We start from the raw sequence: 19,456 nt of genomic DNA on the forward strand, positions 1-19,456 counted from the left end.
AGGGCTATGCTGTTTAGGGACTGTTGGCCAGAATGTTGCCTGTTGTTTGGGCTTCCTCACAGCATGGCAGCCTCAAGCTAGTCAGTCTTCTTATCTGGTGCCTCAGGACTCCAAGAGTGAGCATTCCAGTGACTCAGGTTGAAATCCATGACTTTTCACAATCCAGCCTCCGAGGTCACATGACATAGGCTATTGAACCAGCCACAAGCCCATCTCCATTTCTAGGGCAGACAACAGACTCCCCCACTGGGTGAGAGGAATGTCAAAAAAATGCGTGGCCAAATTTTAAAAGTGCCTCAGGGATAGAAGCCAAAGGTAAATGCTTCCGCTCTCTTCTCCCTGGCAAAATATTCTGAGATACAGTCATAAGGCTCTTCAATAACTCCCAGCATAGATGTGCTGAGGAATAATGACACTCTGGATACATTTTTGCAAGGAGAGCCGACAGTATTTATTAATGGATTGGATCTGGGGCGTGAAACAAAGCAAGGCATCAAGGGTCAGGGGTCTGTGAGAGGAATCACATGCCTGGTTTACAGGCTATTCCTGAACTTGAAGGTGCTTAGCTCTTGAGGAAAACACTCTGACTCAGAGAGTGAAATTAACCTCCTAGAAGAAGGATCCTTCATGAAATAGTCTCTTTCTGAGCCTCTATCCATTGGGCAGTTGGGAAAGCATGAAGTCTCCTTTACCATCTACTTCCTGTTGCATTCCAGCCTTGTTCCCTTTTTCAGAAATAGCATGTTATCTACTATGTAGCCAAAGAACAGCACTCTGAGCCTCTGCCCTGTGACTTCCTGACCCTCCTCTCTTATAAATATGAGGGCAGAGCTGGGATCCCAGACAGTCAGAGAGCAGAGAGCCAGAAGTCCTCAGCTCTGCCTGCTACTGGGAAGATGAAGGTCTTCGTGGGTGTTCTCCCCTTCCTCATTCTTGCTACTGCCCTTGGATCCCAGGTCCAGGTCCCTCGTGGTGAGTTCAGTGAACCTTTTCACTTGTGACAAGGTCCACGGGGAGAAGACACAGGACAGCTTGTCCTCCTGAGATAGTGCCCTGTCCCAGACAGGGATAGGAATTTGGCACTTGCTTTAATAGCAGCAGCGATTGGCTATAGACCTCTCTTTCTGCAGGCTTTGGTCCCTGGGGAAAACTGTACAAATGACTGGTCCCCCTTGGGGAAAGAACTCTCTCTCTTTTCATGACCAGAATTATTTGATGCCTTCTCTTAGCTGACATAGGACTGTTAAGTGCTAAATCAAAAGAACTACAGTAAAATTGTAAATTTGCAGGAAGAAGCATAGAATTCTACAACGTTAGTGTAAAACTCGCATTTTGGAGAGGAAATGGAACAAGCCGGGAAAGTGCCTCAACCAAGCCCAGCTAACCGCTCTATTTATTTAACAAACAAATACCTCATACTTCCTATGTGCAGGCAGGCACTGTTCTGTCTTATGGACTTAATGCATTAGACCCTCCTAACAGCCCTGTGGGGTAGACTGTCAGCAACTTGTGTAGTTTTGCATATTAGATTATTCTCATTTTACAAATGAGAAAAACTTAGACAACTTGCTCAAGATCATACAGATATTAAGTGGTGTGATGAGCATGGGAGCTGGTTAGGAAGCTGCTATGGAAAGGCAAGGCCACTGAAGAATTTATTTTGCAAGCCCCACACCCATCTTTGCAAGCATATCAAGTATACACATATGCTTCCTTAAATAGAAATCATGCGTAACTCTACAAGAAATGATCTAAAAGTTTAGTTGCATTTGCCTACCTAGCATAATACAGGTCCGGAATCCCTTTCCCAAAACTTCAGGGCCGGATGTGTTTTGGAATGCAGAAATATTCAGTTTTTATTTGTTTTAAGATTCTATTTATTTATTTGACAGAAAGGGATACATCGAGAGAGGGAACACAAGCAGGGGGAGTGGGAGTGGGGGATGCAGGCTCCCCACTGAGCAAGGAGCCCAATGCGGGGCTTGATCCCAGGACCCTGGGATCATGACCTGAGCCAAAGGCAGATGCTTAATGACTGAGCCACCCAGGCGCCCCTCAATTTTTATAAAAGGTAACACAATATGATCCAGCAGGTCCACTCTGGATATACCACCCAAAAGAACTGAAAGCAGGCACATGAAGAGATATGTGTAAGCCCATGCTAATCATAGCATGACTCACAATAGCCAAAAGGCAAGAGCCACCCAAGTGTCCACCAATAAATGAGTAGATTTTTTTAAAAGGGGGCATATACACACAATATATTATTCAGCCTCAAAAAGGAAGGAAATTCTGACACGTGCTACAAAACGGACAAATATTGAAGACGTTATGTTAGGTGAGATAAGCCAGTAACCAAAGGACAAACGCTGCATCATTCCATCCCTATGAGGCACTTAAAGTCCTCGAATTCAGGGACAGAAAGAAGAATGGTGGTGGCCTGGGGGGTTGGGGGAGGGGAAAATGAAAGTTATTGCCTAACGGGTACAGAGTTTTCCGTTTTGTAAGATGAAAAACGTTCTGTGGATGGTTGTGGTGATTGTTGCACAATATGTGAATGGGCTTCGTTCTACTGAGCCACACGCTTTTAAACATGCTTACAGTTGTGTTTATTATGTCTATTTTACATTTGCAAGAAAATAAATGACATTTTTTAAAAGGTAACACATTCCTGGATATTACTTAACATTGCTTACAGGGTCTGAGAAGTGTACTTCAATCAAACAAGGTAGTTTTTCTGCAGCAAACACAAATAATCATACTACTGGGATAAATTAATGATTGTGAAAAAAGCCACTCATCACTTTGGGTGACATTGTGCCACCAAATGGGTTAATGAAACATTCTTCTGTTTCCTGAGCCCTTGTGGATTCCAGAAATGTACAAAAAGTATTGTAGTATGTATCACATTATGTACCCATTCAACTGACTGGTTCATTTTGCTTTCTGTATTTCAAAGTCGATCAGATGGTGTCATGTCCCAAACAGTTTCAAGAGTTCCCTGAAACATCCCCGGGCCCTGAGAGAGAAAAGGGGCCTGGAGAGAGACCTAGAACCGAGACAGGTGTCCAGTGGTCCAGCATGAAACCAGTGGAGACACCGAGACAAGGCTGCCTCAGTGATTTCTCTCCCTCCTTATCTGTTTCTCCCAAATAGAATCCGTGCTGGCGAAACTCTGGCAAGAACCCTCAAAAAATATACACATTAACGGTATGTGTTCTATTATAGTGTATGTTTAAAAGCAGCAGCTGCACAGATCTGCTCAATAGCTTCCAAACACCTCATGTACAGGGCGGGGGTGAGGAACAGGTGGGGAGGGTCCTGAAGGTGGACAGGAATAGGCCCTTAAAGGTAACCTCTGTTGCCCCCAGCTGTCTCTAGAGTTGGCTCTCCTGGGGTCAGAGGTGCTCACTGACGCCCCCTGCAGGCCTCAGATGCTCCCTCTTCTATCAGAAATGGTCTTGGGCCTGTATTGGCCCTGCCTGGGTGCCCTCAGACACATAGCTCAGCCCTGAGGAGAGTGAAGCAAATGCAGACAGAGCAGGAGAACATCCCTCTGGAGTCCTGTGCCTTCTCACCCTCCCTGGCACTTTGGAGGAAAGGGGGGAAGGATCTAGTCTTTTTTAAAAAGAGACCCAGTCCTTAAACGTGTCTTTCTCCCATTGCCGCAGGTTTACACCGTCCTGCTGACTGCTGCTCCAGCTACGCACAACGAATTCGATGTGCAAACATGAAAGATTATTTTAAAACAAGCAGTTCTTGCTCCCGGCCAGGTGTCATGTAAGTGCCAAGCTCACTAGTCATGTCTTGGGAGGGGAGGACCTGATGGAGGGTGTCTAGAACTAAAGTCCTACGCTCTGGATCCTGCCAGGTCCCAGGAGGCTTATGTCCTCAATAGGGTCCTGCAGGGCATCAGATAAGAGATGCTCCCAGGGAAGAGGGAGACTGGGGGCAGATGGAGGGAGCAGAAGAAAGGCTGCCGGAGGAAAGGCCCATGAGTCACTTAGGAAGTCTTGGAGGCTGAGGGAGGGTCTCAGAGAGGAGATGTCCTGAGCCCCTGCTGCAGAGAAGGAAAAAAATAGGCTGGTCCGAGTGGGAGATCCCAGGGCCAGGGAGGGTGGGGGTCTCCATCCCCATTTGCTGAATGCTCCTTAGTCTGTAATCTTTCTCCGCCTTCACCACAGCTTCCTCACCAAGAAGGAGCGGCGTATCTGTGCTGACCCCCATGTCTCGGAAGTTCAGAACTGCATGAGGTCCCTGAATAACCTAATGATGCTGACGGGAGAAAGAGGAGGCTTTCTTGAGAAGAAATGGTAGTAGGGGCCAGCTACCCCACATCCACTTGTCTTGCCCCAACTCCCTCCTGGGATTTTCTTGGCCTGAATTATTTTTCAAAAATCAACAACTACCATTCTTTCTGTTCTGGTTATAAAAGCCATGCATGAATAAAGGGTATCTGATATAACTTTCCTTGAGCTTTAGGAGGAAAAAGAAACTATAGGAATTGCTGAAATTTGGATTCTATGGGTTTTTTTCAAATGCTATATCATAACAGAATTTTGTAAAAGCTAAACACATTCAAACTCCTTCAAACATAGATTGAACCTGTGTCAAAAATGTACTTAACCCATTCAAAATGGGAACCATAAAATAGAGTCAAAGATTATCTGAGGAACAGAGATTTATATAGTTAATTGGGCATGGCATTCTGAAATTGTTAAGTCAGAGAAAAAGAGATTAATATCCTATTGAAAAAGAATACTGTAACTCTGGGAATTATCTTTTCTTTTTTCTTTTCTTCTCTTTTTTCTTTTTTAGAGGGGGGGGAATAGGGGCAGAGGGAGAGGGAGAGAATCTTAAGCATCCAGTGCAGAGCCCAACATGGCACTCAATCACACGACCCTGAAGTCATGACCCTGAGATCATGACCTGAGCCAAAATCAAGAGTTAGATGCTTAAACAACTGAGCCACCCAGGTGGCCCTGGGGAGTCTCTTTTCTACTGGACAAAAATCATTTACATCTATGCTAGATAAAAAATTTGCAAGTGAACATAATTTCACAAAGTCAGGAGCCCATCAGTAGCAAATAGAACACCACTGGAGAGGACGTTCCCCCTACAGGAACCCTGGGGTGGGCTTTTCAGATAATCTTCCAGATGACATTGGAAGACCTGCCTACAGTCATCCTTCTGCCTTATTTCCACATTTTGGATATTTTCGCTCAACAGATATAATCTCCCCTCTTTAAAGTTAAGGGACATTAAGAAAAACATTTAAAGTTGGACTGAACATGGGTGGTGAGATCGAGCCCTGCTTCAGGCTCCACGCTCAGCACAGAATCTTCATGAGGGCCTCCCTCTCCCTCTGCCCCTCCTCCACTGAGTGTTTTCTCCCTCTAATAAATAAATAAATCTTAAAAAAAAAAAAGTTGGAGTGAATATCAATTTTACATTCATATCTATTCAAGCATGTACGTTTATATTTATAATTAGTAAATCTTGGTCAACTGTCTCAAAATTCAGAAGAAAGCACTGAAATTCTAAACGACAAAAAAAATTTAAATTCAAAACAAATTTAAAACCTATCTTGCTTCTTGGGTGATTTGTCCTAAAGAGTTATAAGGAAAAAACTGATTACCAAATATTTTTCATAATAATAAATACTATTAGAAGAAGAAACCTGAGACAATGATGAAAGGTGTGAATTATTTCAGCTCTCAACGGGTTAAATACACATCCACACTATGTCTCATCTTCCCCTCTCTACTAAAAATAGCTAATCTCTGAAGTGACTACAGTGTAGAAAAGCTTCTTTCAGGGCACCTGGGTGGCCCAGTGGGTTAAAGCCTCTGCCTTCGGTTCAGGTCATGATCCCAGGGTCCTGGGATCGAGTCCTGCATCAGGCTCTCTGCTCAGCGGGACGCCTCCTTCTCCCTCTCTCTCTCTGCCGGCCTCTCTGCCTACTTGTGGTCCCTGTCTGTCAAATAAATAAATAAAATCTTAAAAAAAAAAAAAAAAAAGCTTCTTTCACACCATCATTTGGGAGGAGGGGGTGGACAGCAGATGACTGGGGAGTAGGAGGTAGAGCACAGATGTACACAGGTTAGCCCAGCATTCCAGGTAGTTATTATGCAGGTTGTCCTAGGAAGAACCTCACTTAGAGATACCCTTTTAGGAGGAGCAGGTTAAAAAGGTAGGCGGACTAGCTGGCAGACCTCTGCCTTGGTAAATTTCATTCCTTTGGGGATTCCTCTCTTTTTTCTCAGCAGAAGTTCCCTGGTTGTGAATCCAGATTATGAGGACGGGGGCCCTGGCCCTGGTGGGTGACACGGGAGGAGGGGTGGAATTGGTCTGACTTCCACTGAGGTTGTCGGAGAGCTTTGTTTCTAGGGGGCGGAGGTGGTGGGCTTTCTTTCTTGTCTTTGACCAGAAGTTGTCCTGGGCACTGCCCAGCTCTCTCCTGGATCCATTGTCCTCTGTGGAAGACTCCCGAGCAGACAGCCTTCTTTACCTCGAGAACTGTCCTTGTAGCTTTATCCTGGGGCAAACCCCACACCTGCCTGGCCTGAAGTGGAGACTAGCAAGATTGTACCTTCTTCTCCCAACACCACTGACTCTGATCTTTGTGGTACCCAGGGTGCTGTTGAGAAAATATTTTTTCAATGGTCTCCTTTACCAATATGAGGAAACAGGTTTTTCAGCCTCGTAATCTTGTCATCAAGCTGACCTATGTCCTTATCCAGAACAGAAATTTCTCATCTTACAGTCAGCTGATGTCATCTTTTCTGATTTCCTCTGCTACTACAAATTTATTTTTGTTTTTGCATTTTTCCTGTCATTTCCATGGGATTTGGGGAGTTGAAAGAGGCAAACGGAGATGCTCAGGGTTCTGGCTTATAGTTTGAATCCACTTACGATCTCTCCTGTTGTTCTCATCCACTTCACTGTATTCTGTTGAATTCAGCAGCTCTGAGTTAACACCAGCCCGCTGAGAACTGAGTGACAGAAACCACAACTTTTGGCTTCTTCATAAAGACTTTGTCTTAGAGCCTAGGTGAAAATCTCAAAAAGTTGTTGGTTTGAAACTGTGCTAGACCCAAGGGGAGGTTTGTGATTTCATTGGTTTCTCCGGCTGGCCAAGCTGTTAACTCAACAGAAGGAAATGGAGAGCACAGACCACAGGAACCTTCTAGACAGCAAAGGACCAGGTGTCTCCTCGCCAAGGCTTTGGGTCATGACAAGAGCAGCTCAACAGAAATGGGGGGTGGACACTGAGACCTTCCTTTCTGACCAAGCGTCTGTTCACTCATAGAAGGTCTTTGAGGTCATGGAGTGGACAATGGCTTGTTACATCTAGGTCAATTACATAATACATTACTCTATTTTCACAGTTCCTCAAAAACCGAACGCTCATTTTTGCTTCCTTGCTCTCTGCAGTGCCTCTGCCACAAATGCCCCTCCTTTCAACTCTTCCTGGCAAAACTCAACCCACCCGGCAAGGTTTGACTTAGATGTCCCTATAAAACCTTCCTTCGCTTCCCCAGCCAGCGCACCCACCTCCCTTTCTCTGGAACCCTGAAACAGACATTTACTATCTTTACTCAAACAACAACTGAGGGGTGACTTTATATTGCATGTTGTGGTAGTCAAGATAAAGAGAAGATTGAAAATGAGAATAGAATATGACCTTTGTGTGCAAGAATCGTATACATAATTCCAAGTTATTATGCAATGCTGGATTAAAGTGATGAGGTTGTTTATATGAGGGGCAACCAGCTGGGGCCTTATACCTCCCAGGCCCCATGCGGGCCACCCAAAGGTTGAAGCTGACCCTTTGAACAGTGCAGGGTTTGGGACACTGACCTCCATACAGCTGAAAATCCAAGTATAACTGCCTAAAAACTTAACGACCCATAGCCTACTATTGCCAAAACCTCACTGATAACATAGTCGACTCATACATATTTCATATGTTATATGTATTATATACTATATTCTTATAATAAGGTAAACTAGAGAAAAGAAAACATTATTAAGAAAACCATCAGGCACGGATGCTTGAGTGGTTCAATTGGTTCGGCATCTGCCTTTGGCTCGGGTCATGATCCTGGGGTCCCAGGATGGAGTCCTTCATAGGGCTCCCTGCTCAGCGAGGAGCGTGATTCTCTCTCTGTCTGCCACTCCCCCAGCTTATGCTCTCTCTCTCTTTCTCTGACAAATAAATAAAATCTTGTTTAAAAAGAAAAGAAAAAATCATCAGAAAATACATATACAGTATTTATATATTTTTTTTTAAATCCACATGTAAATAGACTGGCAAAGTTCAAGTCCATGTTGTTCAAGGGTGAACTCTATATTGAAGCACAGCAATTAGGAAGTGTACTACAGAGCTGAAACTTTAGTATGCATAAAAATCACCTGAGGACACTCTTCCAGGCTTGGTCCGTGGTGGGCATGGTCCATGAGTAAGGAAATCAGTGAGAACTTAACCACCAGAGAAATGTGAAGAAATACCAGGAAATACCAAGAAAAGAAGATATCCTAACCACCTCTCAGAGAAAGCAGAGGGACTCTGAGATAATACGAAAAAAGCAGAAGGTAGCTAATGAGAAGTCTATGCAGACAAGAGAATAATGATGACTATTTGGAAAAATCTGGGTGCTACTGCCAACTAGGTATATCATAAGCTCAATGGCCAAAATTTTGTGCAGTGAACAGTCAGTCATATGTTATATCCTTATAAAACCAGTTTAAACTTTACCTTTCAACCTGACTTAGTGTAATGTTTCAGAAACATTCTTCAAAGAATAAAACAATAACCATGCATGTGGGGGGGGGGGAGAGAATTACCTGGAAGGCTTGTTAAAAATATAGATTGCTGGGGGCGCCTGGGTGGCTCAGTGGGTTAAGCCTCTGCTTTCGGCTCGGGTCATGATCCCAGGGTCCTGGGATCGAGTCCCGCATCGGGCTCTCTGCTCAGCGGGGAGCCTGCTTCCTCCTCTCCCTCTGCCTGCTTCTCTGCCTACTTGTGATCTCTGTCTGTCAAATAAATAAATAAAATCTTTAAAAATATATATATATAGATTGCTGGATCCTATCCCCAGAAATTCTAATTCAGTAGGACTGACTGGAGCCCCCCAAAATCTGAATATCTAACAAGTTCCCAGGTATTGTTGGTGCTGCAGGGTGGAATGAAAATTTGAAGAAAAATTCTCACTTTTGACTTTTCATATCAGCATTGTTTGCAACTTTTATAAAAAGCCCATGTTTCTTTAGTAACCAAAAAATAATTTCAAAGAATTGAAAAAATAAATCTTTGTGGTCTTCTTAAGAACAAACAACAAAATGAGCCAGTTCTTGACTTGTGCTGATATTTGATTTTTTACGATGAAGCTTATCAGAGCTGTTTAATTATAAAATAAATACGCAGTTGAAGAAATTTTAAACATGTCTAAATAAGTCTGACAACCAATTTTCAGTTTTTATTTATTTTTTTATTTTATTCACTTATTTGACACAGAGAGAGAGAGATCACAAGTAGGCAGAGAGGCAGGCACAGAGAGAGAGAGAGAAAGAGAAGCAGGCTCCCTGCTGAGCAGAGAGCCCAATGTGGGGCTCAATCCCAGGACCCTGGGATCATGACCTGAGCCGAAGGCAGAGCCTTTAACCCACTGAGCCACCCAGGTGCCCCCAATTTTCAGTTTTTAAAAGCAAAAATCTTGGGGGGTACCTGTCTGGCTCAGTTGGTAGAGTGAACAGCTTTTTTGATCTTGGAGTTGTGAGTTTAAGCCTTATGTCAGGTAGAAATTACTTTAAAATTTTTCTTAATCTTTCTTAAAAAACTTTTTTTAAGTAAAAATCTTGGGAGTTGTGCAAAATATCTAGAAAATTTGTCTAAAACTTCTTAAAAAAAAAAAAAAAAAAAACAGGGACACCTGGGTGGCTCAGTTGGCTAAACAACCAACTCTTGATTTCCACTCAAGTCATGATCTTAGGGTCCTGGCGTCAAACCTGCCTTGGGCTCTGTGCCTGGCATGGAAATTACTTGAGATTCTGTCTCTCCTTCTCCCTGTGCCCCTCCCCACCATTCCCCCGTCCTCTCTTTCAAATAAATAAATCTTTAAAAAATAAAACAAGGGGCGCCTGTAGGGTCCTGGGATCGAGCCCAGCATCAGGCTCTCTGCTCAGCAGGGAGCCTGCTTTCCCCTCTCTCTGCCTGCCTCTCTGCCTACTTGTGATCTCTGACAAATAAATAAATTAAATATTTTAAAAAATAAATATAAATAAATAAATAATAAAACAAAACTTCAAAGAGCTGTGCAGAAATCAAGGCATAAAACAGCAAATGTAAACATCTATATTTTTACTCTTTTACTTTTGGAGGCACAGTGAAGATATTAAAATATATAGCTTACTCCCTTCTCTCCCTTTTTTCTCCCCTTCATTTATTCATTCTCTTGGTGTGAACCAGGGGGCTCACCTGAGGACTCAGCTAGGACTGGGGCAGAGGGCATGATCCCCATGGTTGAGCCCAGTGTGACTGGGACTGAAGACACAGCCAGTTTGCCAAAGGATTTGGTATATGCAGAGGACAATGCAAAGAAGTAGACATATTGAGGTTGATGGGAGCCAGATTTCTCATTGTTAAAGCAGAGAGGGAAACACACAGAAAGGAAAGATTAAAACCAAGCTTGTTGTCTTCACTTGGAATTAAATGTATTGGTATAAGTTTTGGTTTTTCTTATAGCTAGACTAATGATATATAAATTGCTATAAATGTGTGAGATTGATATAATATAATAGAAATAATAGAATAAAATATATTAGCATATAATAGAATAATAAAATATATATTATATGTAATATAGAGAGAATAATATAATAGCAATAGATATAAATTTATATGCACATTTACACATATATGCTTCAATATATTTCCTAGTTTCCTGTCCACTAAGAGCTCAGACCTAAGAGCTATGCCCTTCCCATAAGCAATGAGCCCCTAGGGACCCAGATTTCTCAAAACCATCCTTTACTAATGGGAGCCAGGACTCACTGGAGATATGGTTGATTTCCCAGAGGTGGGGCAAAGCATAAGATGAGCCTTGGGTCATGGTTTTCTGCCAAAAAGTTTTTTTTTTAAAGATTTTATTTATTTATTTGACAGAGAGAAATCACAAGTAGTCAGAGAGGCAGGCAGAGAGAGAGAGGGAAGCAGGCTCCCTGCTGAGCAGAGAGCCCGATGCAGGACTCGATTCCAGGACCCTGAGATCATGACCTGAGCCGAAGGCAGCGGCTTAACCCACTGAGCCACCCAGGCGCCCTGCCAAAAAGTTAAAAAAAAAAGAAAAAAGAAAAAAGGAGAAGTCAGAAATTTTAAAATCTTCTAGAGAATGGGGTAGTAGTGCTGGGACCCCCACAGGCAGGAGGCCATTACTTACAGTGCAAGTGCCCACCACACCTTAACAGCAGCAGTAGTGGGAGATCCCCCATCATCACAACCCCTGCACTGAAGCAGCCACCCTCACTCTCTCTGCTCTGAGAGACAAAGAGCAGAGACAACAATTTGACAAAGACAACAATGGCATCATCCCAACAAAGGAACTTGGAACTGTCATGAGGTCCCTGGGTCAGAACCCAACAGAAGTCTAACGGCAAGATCTGATCAATGAGGTGGACGCTGATGGTAATGGCACCATTGACTAACCAGAATTTTTTACTATGTTGGCTAGAAAAATAAAAGATACAGACAGTGAAGAAGAAATTCATGAGACACTCCCAGTCTTTGACAAGTATGGCACTGGTTACATCAGTGTAGCAAAACTACCTCATGTCACAACAAACTTGGCAGAAGAAGTCAATGAAATGATCAGAGAACCAGATATTGATGGAGATGGACAAGTCGACTATGAAGAATTCATATAGAGGATAACTGCAAAATGAAGACCTACTTTCAACTCCATTTTCCCCCCCTCTGGAAGAATCCAATTGAATATTTTACATATCTCTTGCAAAAAAAAAAAAAATTCACTTACTCATTCTGTTTCTTTACAGCAAAACTGAATGTCAAAGCTACCTTAGGTCCACACACACAAAATCTGCACCTATCGGTGGTAGTCCTATCCTTTAAAGATCAAGCTGTCATCAGTTTTACAGTATACATACTTGTACTACCTTAATGATCAAGAAGAATTTAGTGGACTCCTTGCAGTTCTGTTTGCTCATGATTAATATACTGTCTGGGCTGACCAGTTTTTCTTGCGTGTTGCCTGATAATTGAACCCTGTCAGACAATTGTGTTAAAAATGATAAGGGCGCCTGGGTGGCTCAGTGTACTAAGCCTCTGCCTTCCACTCAGGTCATGATCTCAGGGTCCTGGGATCCAATCAGGCTCTCTGCTCAGCAGGGAGCTTGCTTCCCCCACCCCTCTGCCTGCCTACTTGTGATCTCTCTCTGTCAAATAAATAAATAAAATCTTTTTTTTTTTTAATGACAAATGGAAAAAATTGAAAACCTATTCAAATAGATTCTAGTTCAACTTGTTAGTATAAATTATCAGGGCTGGTTTACTGAAAACAAACATTTAAAATTGGTTTTCCTCACAATGTTGTGCAGAAAAATGGGTGAAGAATTAACTGTCTAGACATAGCCCCACTTAACAGAATGGTCCTCTTGTACTTCCATGTGTCCTGACCTATGGTGTTGATGGCACTCATCCTGGTGGCATACTGCATGTGTTGGCTTAGCATTGTCCTTGTTGTACTAGAGAAAAATAGGTGTCAGGATGTCACCATTCGCACAAAGTTTTAAAAAAGGAAGGGACCATCTTCGGACTCTGTTTTTAAAACCCTTCTGAACCATGACTTGGAGACAGCAGCATAGGCTGTGGTTGTGGACTCTACACAACCATCAACATTGCTGTTCAAAAAACTACAATTTATGTCTATACCAAGTTGTAAATGCTAGCCTTTTTTTCCAATACAAAGACCATTAACTTAAAAAAAATCTAGTGAGAGGAAAAACCTGGAAAACAAACAAACAAACAAACACAAACAGAAGTTCTTTCCCCCTTGCAAAAAAAATTCTAATACTCTCAAGGTAGAATTCTATACCTAGTAAAAATATCCATCAAGTATGAGGGATGAGTAATGACTTCTTCAGACAAGCAGGAACTCCGAAAATATATGTCCTACACACTCTTTCTGTACTCTTTTTTTTTTTAATCAATGTGTGTGTTTCTTTGGAAAACACTTTTAATATTTTTAAAATAAGTTCCACATACTTAACCAGTGGGCAACAGAACATTTAAGGTCTCCATGTTGCTACCAAATTCTATTCATCCCACTGTATTGCAATTTTCATTTGCTCTTTTGAGTCCTTCCTTAAGCTATGAGTCCTCTGAGGTCAGGGTCATCTTCGTTCACACCCTCTGAGCATAGCCCAGTACCTGGCATTTGCTATTGTGGCAAAGAAGTCATGTAGTCATTAAACCCATTCCATTGTCCTCCTGAGCACACAGATGATCTATATTTTCCATATTTTCATCATTAAGTTGGAACCAGGTGGCTTCATTCTGGCCATGTAAGTGAAATTTGTTTATGTCATTTCTAGGACTGGTACATGAAAATCTCCCAGCTCTCTTCTGTCTCTCCCCTTTGTAGCAAACTTGGAGGTCTTGTGTTAAAACTGGGGGAAATCACAGATAGAAGCCTTAGCCCCTAAACAGGTGCATGAACAGCCCTTTCAACACACACACCATCATCCCACTGCTCACAAACATTGGACTGTAAGTTGAGCAAGAAATAAGCCTTCACTTAATTAATCCCCTGAGATTTAGGGGTTACTATATCAATTAGCATATACAGACTAAGGTAGATAAGAACTTAATAATTTCTTAGAAAATAAAGGGATTTCCTGTAAGTCTCCTAGCAACAACTTGGCTGGGAGGCTGAGTCTCCAGGAAAACACAATAAACACTGTTTCCTTCCAACTCATGTTCTCCCCCAAAAACAACTTATTTCCTTAGATTGTTCCTAATGGCGATTGTTATTTGATTTGGAGAGTTTAGGGAGCATTGTTATCGAGGATAACAAATACAGAACATGTATGGCTATCTTGGCACCCCAGCATGTTTCCTGTGGGGTGTACATCCTTCGACCAGCTCAATTTATTTATTCATGATTCTTCTAAAACACTTGTTTATAAATCACCCGCTACATGCTAGGCCCTGTGTGAATGGGCAAAGATAAAGAACAGGGGCTCCCTGCCCTGATGAGTCCAGTCAAGGAAAGAGGATGTGAACAGCCTTCTAACCAGAGCAGCAAGCAAAACAGGCCAAGGGCCCCCAACAAGAAGAGCACAGTAAAGGCCACTGGACTGAGGTGGATCTCTTCTGCAGTCATCCTGTAAAAATGAGCAAGTCCCTTCCTGGCCCCAATTCCTCCTCCATAAATAGCCAGTTTAGACTAATCTAAGGATGGCAATACACAGCCTATGAGCTGCACCCTAATGGCAACCACATGTTAGTCACAGCACTCCTTTTCAGGCATGTGAATATAGCCTCAGAATGGTGTCCAACGCAGAACTCTGGTCCACTCCTAATCAATGAAGTCTACTAGCCATCCCTGAACAAGGAGTTTTTTAGGTACCCATCAAGCTTCTCTGTAACAGAAGTCAGAAACCAGGAGAAGGTCCCAAAGGGATCCACCTGAGCTCAGAAAGGGCTCAGACTAAAGGCTTTGCAGAAGAGCCACACTAGCCAAGACACTTTCAGTGACAGCTTAGTGGGAATGGGAGAGTCCCACATTTCTCCAGGGCATAGTAGTTAAGAACACAGACTTGGGAACTAGCCTGCCCGGGTTTGAACCCTGATTCCTCTTATCAACTGTCAAAGCTTGGGCAAGCTATTTATGCTTTCTGTGCCTCAGTTTACTCAACTGCTGATTTAAAGATTAAATGGGCTAATATTCATAAAACATTTGGGACAGTGGCTAGTGCATATAGCTGTTATATAATGTTTGTTAATTATCTACCGAGCATCGTGGCGCTTCTTCACCCCAGGGTATGGTGAGAGGGCGGTGAGAAGGCTGGGAGCTGGAGGTTCTGCTTAAGTGATTAAGTGAGGGGTTCCTAGCCCAGATTAGTAAGACCAGACTTGGGAGATTCCAGGCCTCATCCTGGTATCCCAAATCCTCTCTGATCTCTAGATAAAGAGATCCTGAATCTCCCCACATGGCCTCATTCCAGGCCCAGAACTGGAATTGGATGCAAGTGACCTCCCAGCCTTGAGATCTTGGACAAAGTACGCAACAGTACCCCCAGGCCCTGTGCTGTGGCCTCCACCAAAAGAAGAGCTTATACCAAAGGAGTTAAATTTATTCCCACTAGGGATGGAAGGCAATCTCCTCCCTGAAATCTTGGCTCTCCAGGCTTCCCTTGCTCCACCCTCAACAACTTGCAGGATATGAATTTGCTGAGGCATCGCTACTCCCTACTTCCTTTGTCATCTTAGTTCTGTCACTTTAAAAAATATTTTGCCTTGATGATCATTTCTCAACACCTCCTCAGCCCAGAAGCCTCCAAAGTCCCTACCAGGTCAGCTCTCCCCCTGCAGCAGCTCCCTGACAAGAGGATAAAGGTCTCCCCCGCCAGGAGGATGAAAGTCTCCATGGCAGCCATCTCCCTCTTCCTCATCCTCCTCATCACCTGCGCTCTGGGGAGAAAGCCTGAACAGTCCTCACGTGAGTGCAACACCTCGTCTTCCTTCCAACCTGGTCCCCCCGGGGAAAGAAGTAGGAGTAAGGTTGCTGGGGATATAAGGAGGAGGGGTTCTAGAAGGAGGTCTGGGGTCTTCTGAAACTGGTTTCATCCTCACCTTCCAGGACCAGCCCCCCTTCCCTCCAAGGCCATGGAGGGAGCCTGTCTCACTACTCCTTCAGTCCATCTCTCTGCCATGAAGTAAAAGGGGCCCACCCCATTTGGGGGACATTATCCCCAGGGAGATAGAGGAGGATTTGGGGGAGACCCTTAAGGCCACTTGTCTGCCTGCCTCTTGAGATGGGGTCCACCTGGTTCCAGAGTCAGCCCCACCCCACGAGAGCAGCCTCAGTTAGGTGTGGGCTTAGGGGAACCATAACAGTGGGGGTCACGCCTCGGCCCCCCTTTCCCCAGCTTATTACTTGGGATGAGCTGCCTTCATACACAACCAAAACTATGCCTCACCCTTCAATTTTACCTCGTCTCGTTTTCAGAAACTGGGAGGAAACAGAGGAGGTTATGGAGATAAATCTGGTCTAACGTTAATGGGAATCCGGGCAGTTTGATCTGCCTCTCTGAGAAGGCATGTGGAGCTTCGAGGGATAGGGTGGGAGTGGCCTCAGGGACCAGCGGACCCCTTATCGCATTCTTCGGGGAGGGAGGATGCTCACTGGGTGAAAAGACAGGCCTTGCCCTCCCACCCACACATGCGGCCGTCCCTGGTGACCGCGATGCCACTGCTCGGACACTCCAGTCCTGTCCAGGCTGGTCACATAACGCGCACATCCCCATCACTCCACTCCATGATCACGGTGCCACCTTTTCTCCAGGGCCCTCGGTCGGGAATGCCCTTCCTGCTTATCTCCATCAGTCAAGCTTGACTGAATGTATGATCGCCCCCCTCCCGCACCTCCTAGAAGAGCCATGAAATTCCAGAATCAGAAAATGACTGGAAAGTTCATCTAATCCAGAGACGTTTAACATTTTTTAGACAGTGGAACATTTCTTCAAGCGAAATCTTACTCAGAAATTTAGTATGTAAAACAGCCAAAAGAGCCAAAAGGGATACGATCCCCAAAACTTTACTCTTAAATGCATCAGTATCTCTGAAACAGACCCCAAAGCCCCCAGACCCTCAGGGAGTAAAAACCCCTCGGTGTAGAAACCACCAATCCAGTCCAACAGCCTCGTTGACAGATGAGGAAACTAACCGGGGAATAAAGTTGCCATTGGCACAAAGCCAGCAAAGGCGAGGGGAGGCTGGGACCTGAGTGTCTTGACTCCCTGTCCTTGGACCTTCGTGTCAGCTTCCTTCCCTCTTTGCAGGTCAGAGGTCCAGTGGGAACCCAGGCAGAAGGGGCAGATTGGAAGGGCTGGGTCTGCACTCCCAGCTGGCATGTGTCCCTGTCCCCCATGGGGATTTCCTCCAAATATTCCTCCTGTGCGGAGCATCTGGGCAAGTCTGCCCCACGGGAGTGGTGTGTGGTCACTGCGAAGATTTGGGTTTTGCTAATCTTCAGTCTGGAATGGAAGGTCGCCAGCCAGTCTTTCGAGGAGCGGTTGAAGAGCAGGAAGGAAGGTGGTTGCTGAGGCAGGAGGAGGGAAAGAGGAACGAATCTGCACAATCCCATGTCCGAGTTCAGCAGGGCCACCTCCTCTTCCCTTCCCTCTTCCACCCTGTGTTGTGCCCAAGCAGCTGGCAGGTCTGGCCTCTGACAACGAGCCCCTTGCTTTCTCCTCAGGAGGGCCTTACCACCCAGCCGAGTGCTGCGTCAGCTACATTGCCCAGGCAATCCCACGTCACCGGATCACAGATTATTATGAGACCAGCAGCCAGTGCTCCAAGCCTGGAGTTGTGTAAGTAGAACCCCCACACCCCACTGGGAGACAGGGAGCCTGCAAGGTGGGGGAGGGGGAGGGAGGACGCAGAATGGAGATTCCCCAGATCGCCTCTCAGGGGCAGCAGCAGGCAGCGGAGGGGCAAGCTGGGGGCCTTCTGGCCTGGCTGAGCCTGCAGGGAGCCAGGAGGAAGCAGACCCCACGGATGGGGAGGCAGCAGGGGTGGGGAAGGGAAGGCAGGAGGGCACTTCTAGGGGCAGGGGGAGCACGGAGACTTGGTGGGTCTGGGGGCCCCGAGGGCTAGAGAGCAGGTCTCAGAGAGGAGACTGGCCTTGAGCTGCCTCTAGCAAAGGAAGGAGCAACAGCCTAGGGGGGTGAGGTGTTTTCTAGGGAGGGCAAAACAGCTTTCACTTCCCAGCTGTTGGATGCCCCATCGGCAACACTTCTCCCTTTTGTTTCACAGCTTCATCACCAAAAAGGGCCATTCTGTATGTGCCAACCCCAGGCACGACTGGGTCCAGGACTACATCAAGGACCTGGAGGAGAAACGAGTGACCCAGAAGTAGTGGAGGAGGGCACAGCTGGCCATCTTAAAGAGAAGAGGCCATGGCCCCCTTCCCAGCCCCAACTCCCAGCCCCAGCCGCCTCTCCGGAACTGCCTTGCCATGAATTGAAGACCTTGAATTCACACCCTCCCTGCCCTTGCTCAATTCTATGGAATCTCCTCCTTGGAGCCCAGCCAGGGTGGCACCCTCGGCATCAGGTTTCCCTCTGCAGAAGTGAGGTCTGCCCTGAATGCAAAAAACAGGTCAGGCCTGTGATGGGGGTGGTGGGAAGCTGAGGCCACCTTTACACAAATTATCATGATGGTAACAAATATCATGGTCTTAGCCCTTTCTATCCACCTGTCTGCTAAGTAGCCTATGTGTATTATCTTATATAATATGTATATTATCTTACATAAGCTACATAAGTGTAAAGCTAAGAGCTATCACTTGATTTTTCTGGTAAGTCTTCATAAAGCCTTCTTCATAGCAGCCAATCTTCAAATTCCTTCATTTTGTCCTGCTCCCAAGGCCCTTGTTCCCAGCCATCTGGGGTAAGAATGATTTGGGGACATATGTTAATCCAACTCTTCCCCTCCACTTACATACATCAGGTTGTACTGTACTGTTAGGGCCATTTTTGTGTCCTCCACAAGGCCTAACAGAAAGCCTGGCCTATAGCAGGTGCTCAGGAAATGGATGGGGACGGGAAGAGATGGGGCAGGAATCAAGAGGAGGCTGTGCTCCATGAATAACACCCAGCTGCCCCCAAAGTTTCTCATACCCATCTTCAGAATTCCAGGGGCCGCTCTGTTTACCCGGAGTATGAACATGCCCAGGGTGGGCACTGTGGCCATGCTTCCCTAGCCACCGGCCTTCCAAGACCAGGGCCAAGAGGAGGCTTGTATGCTAAAGGTACAACCAAGCTTCTCCAGACCTCCTTGCCTCCATAAACAGCACCCAAAGGAGTATCCCCCACACATACCCTCTCTACCCGCATAAAAAGCCACAGCTGCACCACCACTAACTGAACTTGAACCCAGCAGGACTAAATGCATTATACAAGTTTTCCCTATTTATGAGCAGTCGTGCGAAACAGGAAGCCCCATAAGGGTCGCAGTCCGGCCCTGCCTCCCTCTACTCTCATTTACTGAAACACTCCCCGCTCGGCCTCTACAGCTTGCAGTCCATCAACAACAAAAACTCCTGGATCTTCCATCTCTTCTCTGAATCTGCCTTCAACCCCAGGTATGGGGTCCTGAGGCAGTGTGAAGAGAGAAGATGCTGAGGGATAGGTCAGCCCTGGTTAAGGCCAG

The 19,456-nt window shown here is 45.2% G+C and overlaps 3 protein-coding genes and 2 pseudogenes across 3 annotated transcripts in view; 4 read left to right on the plus strand and 1 right to left on the minus strand.

Annotated features, from left to right (window-relative positions):
- LOC132003486 (C-C motif chemokine 3-like) overlaps positions 1-19,456 on the minus strand; it is an 80,336-nt gene that overhangs the window by 59,042 nt on the left and 1,838 nt on the right. The window lies entirely within an intron of this gene.
- LOC132004509 (C-C motif chemokine 15-like) lies at positions 826-5,428 on the plus strand. Its single transcript, XM_059381011.1, has 4 exons — positions 826-972; positions 3,157-3,210; positions 3,672-3,780; positions 4,185-5,428. Exons 1-4 carry the CDS (start codon positions 897-899, stop codon positions 4,315-4,317), a joined length of 372 nt encoding a protein of 123 aa, XP_059236994.1. The 5' UTR covers positions 826-896; the 3' UTR covers positions 4,318-5,428.
- Positions 6,681-8,686, plus strand: LOC132003227 (small EDRK-rich factor 1-like; annotated as a pseudogene).
- LOC132003549 (calmodulin-1-like) lies at positions 11,572-11,943 on the plus strand (annotated as a pseudogene).
- Positions 15,500-18,632, plus strand: LOC132003484 (C-C motif chemokine 14-like). Its single transcript, XM_059378976.1, has 3 exons — positions 15,500-15,740; positions 17,499-17,613; positions 18,059-18,632. Exons 1-3 carry the CDS (start codon positions 15,542-15,544, stop codon positions 18,159-18,161), a joined length of 417 nt encoding a protein of 138 aa, XP_059234959.1. The 5' UTR covers positions 15,500-15,541; the 3' UTR covers positions 18,162-18,632.

The sequence above is a fragment of the Mustela nigripes genome, chromosome 16, assembly GCF_022355385.1.
Source record: "Mustela nigripes isolate SB6536 chromosome 16, MUSNIG.SB6536, whole genome shotgun sequence".
Lineage (NCBI taxonomy): Eukaryota > Metazoa > Chordata > Mammalia > Carnivora > Mustelidae > Mustela > Mustela nigripes.

Coding starts and splice junctions, on each gene's coding strand:
- LOC132003484 (XM_059378976.1), top strand. CDS start 15,542: ATGATCATTTCTCAACACCTCCTCAGCCCAGAAGCCTCCAAAGTCCCT. Junction 15,741..17,498: donor AAAGCCTGAACAGTCCTCAC/GTGAGTGCAACA, acceptor CTTTCTCCTCAG/GAGGGCCTTACCACCCAGCC. Junction 17,614..18,058: donor TGCTCCAAGCCTGGAGTTGT/GTAAGTAGAACC, acceptor TTTGTTTCACAG/CTTCATCACCAAAAAGGGCC.
- LOC132004509 (XM_059381011.1), top strand. CDS start 897: ATGAAGGTCTTCGTGGGTGTTCTCCCCTTCCTCATTCTTGCTACTGCC. Junction 973..3,156: donor CCAGGTCCAGGTCCCTCGTG/GTGAGTTCAGTG, acceptor TCTCCCAAATAG/AATCCGTGCTGGCGAAACTC. Junction 3,211..3,671: donor AAAAAATATACACATTAACG/GTATGTGTTCTA, acceptor CCATTGCCGCAG/GTTTACACCGTCCTGCTGAC.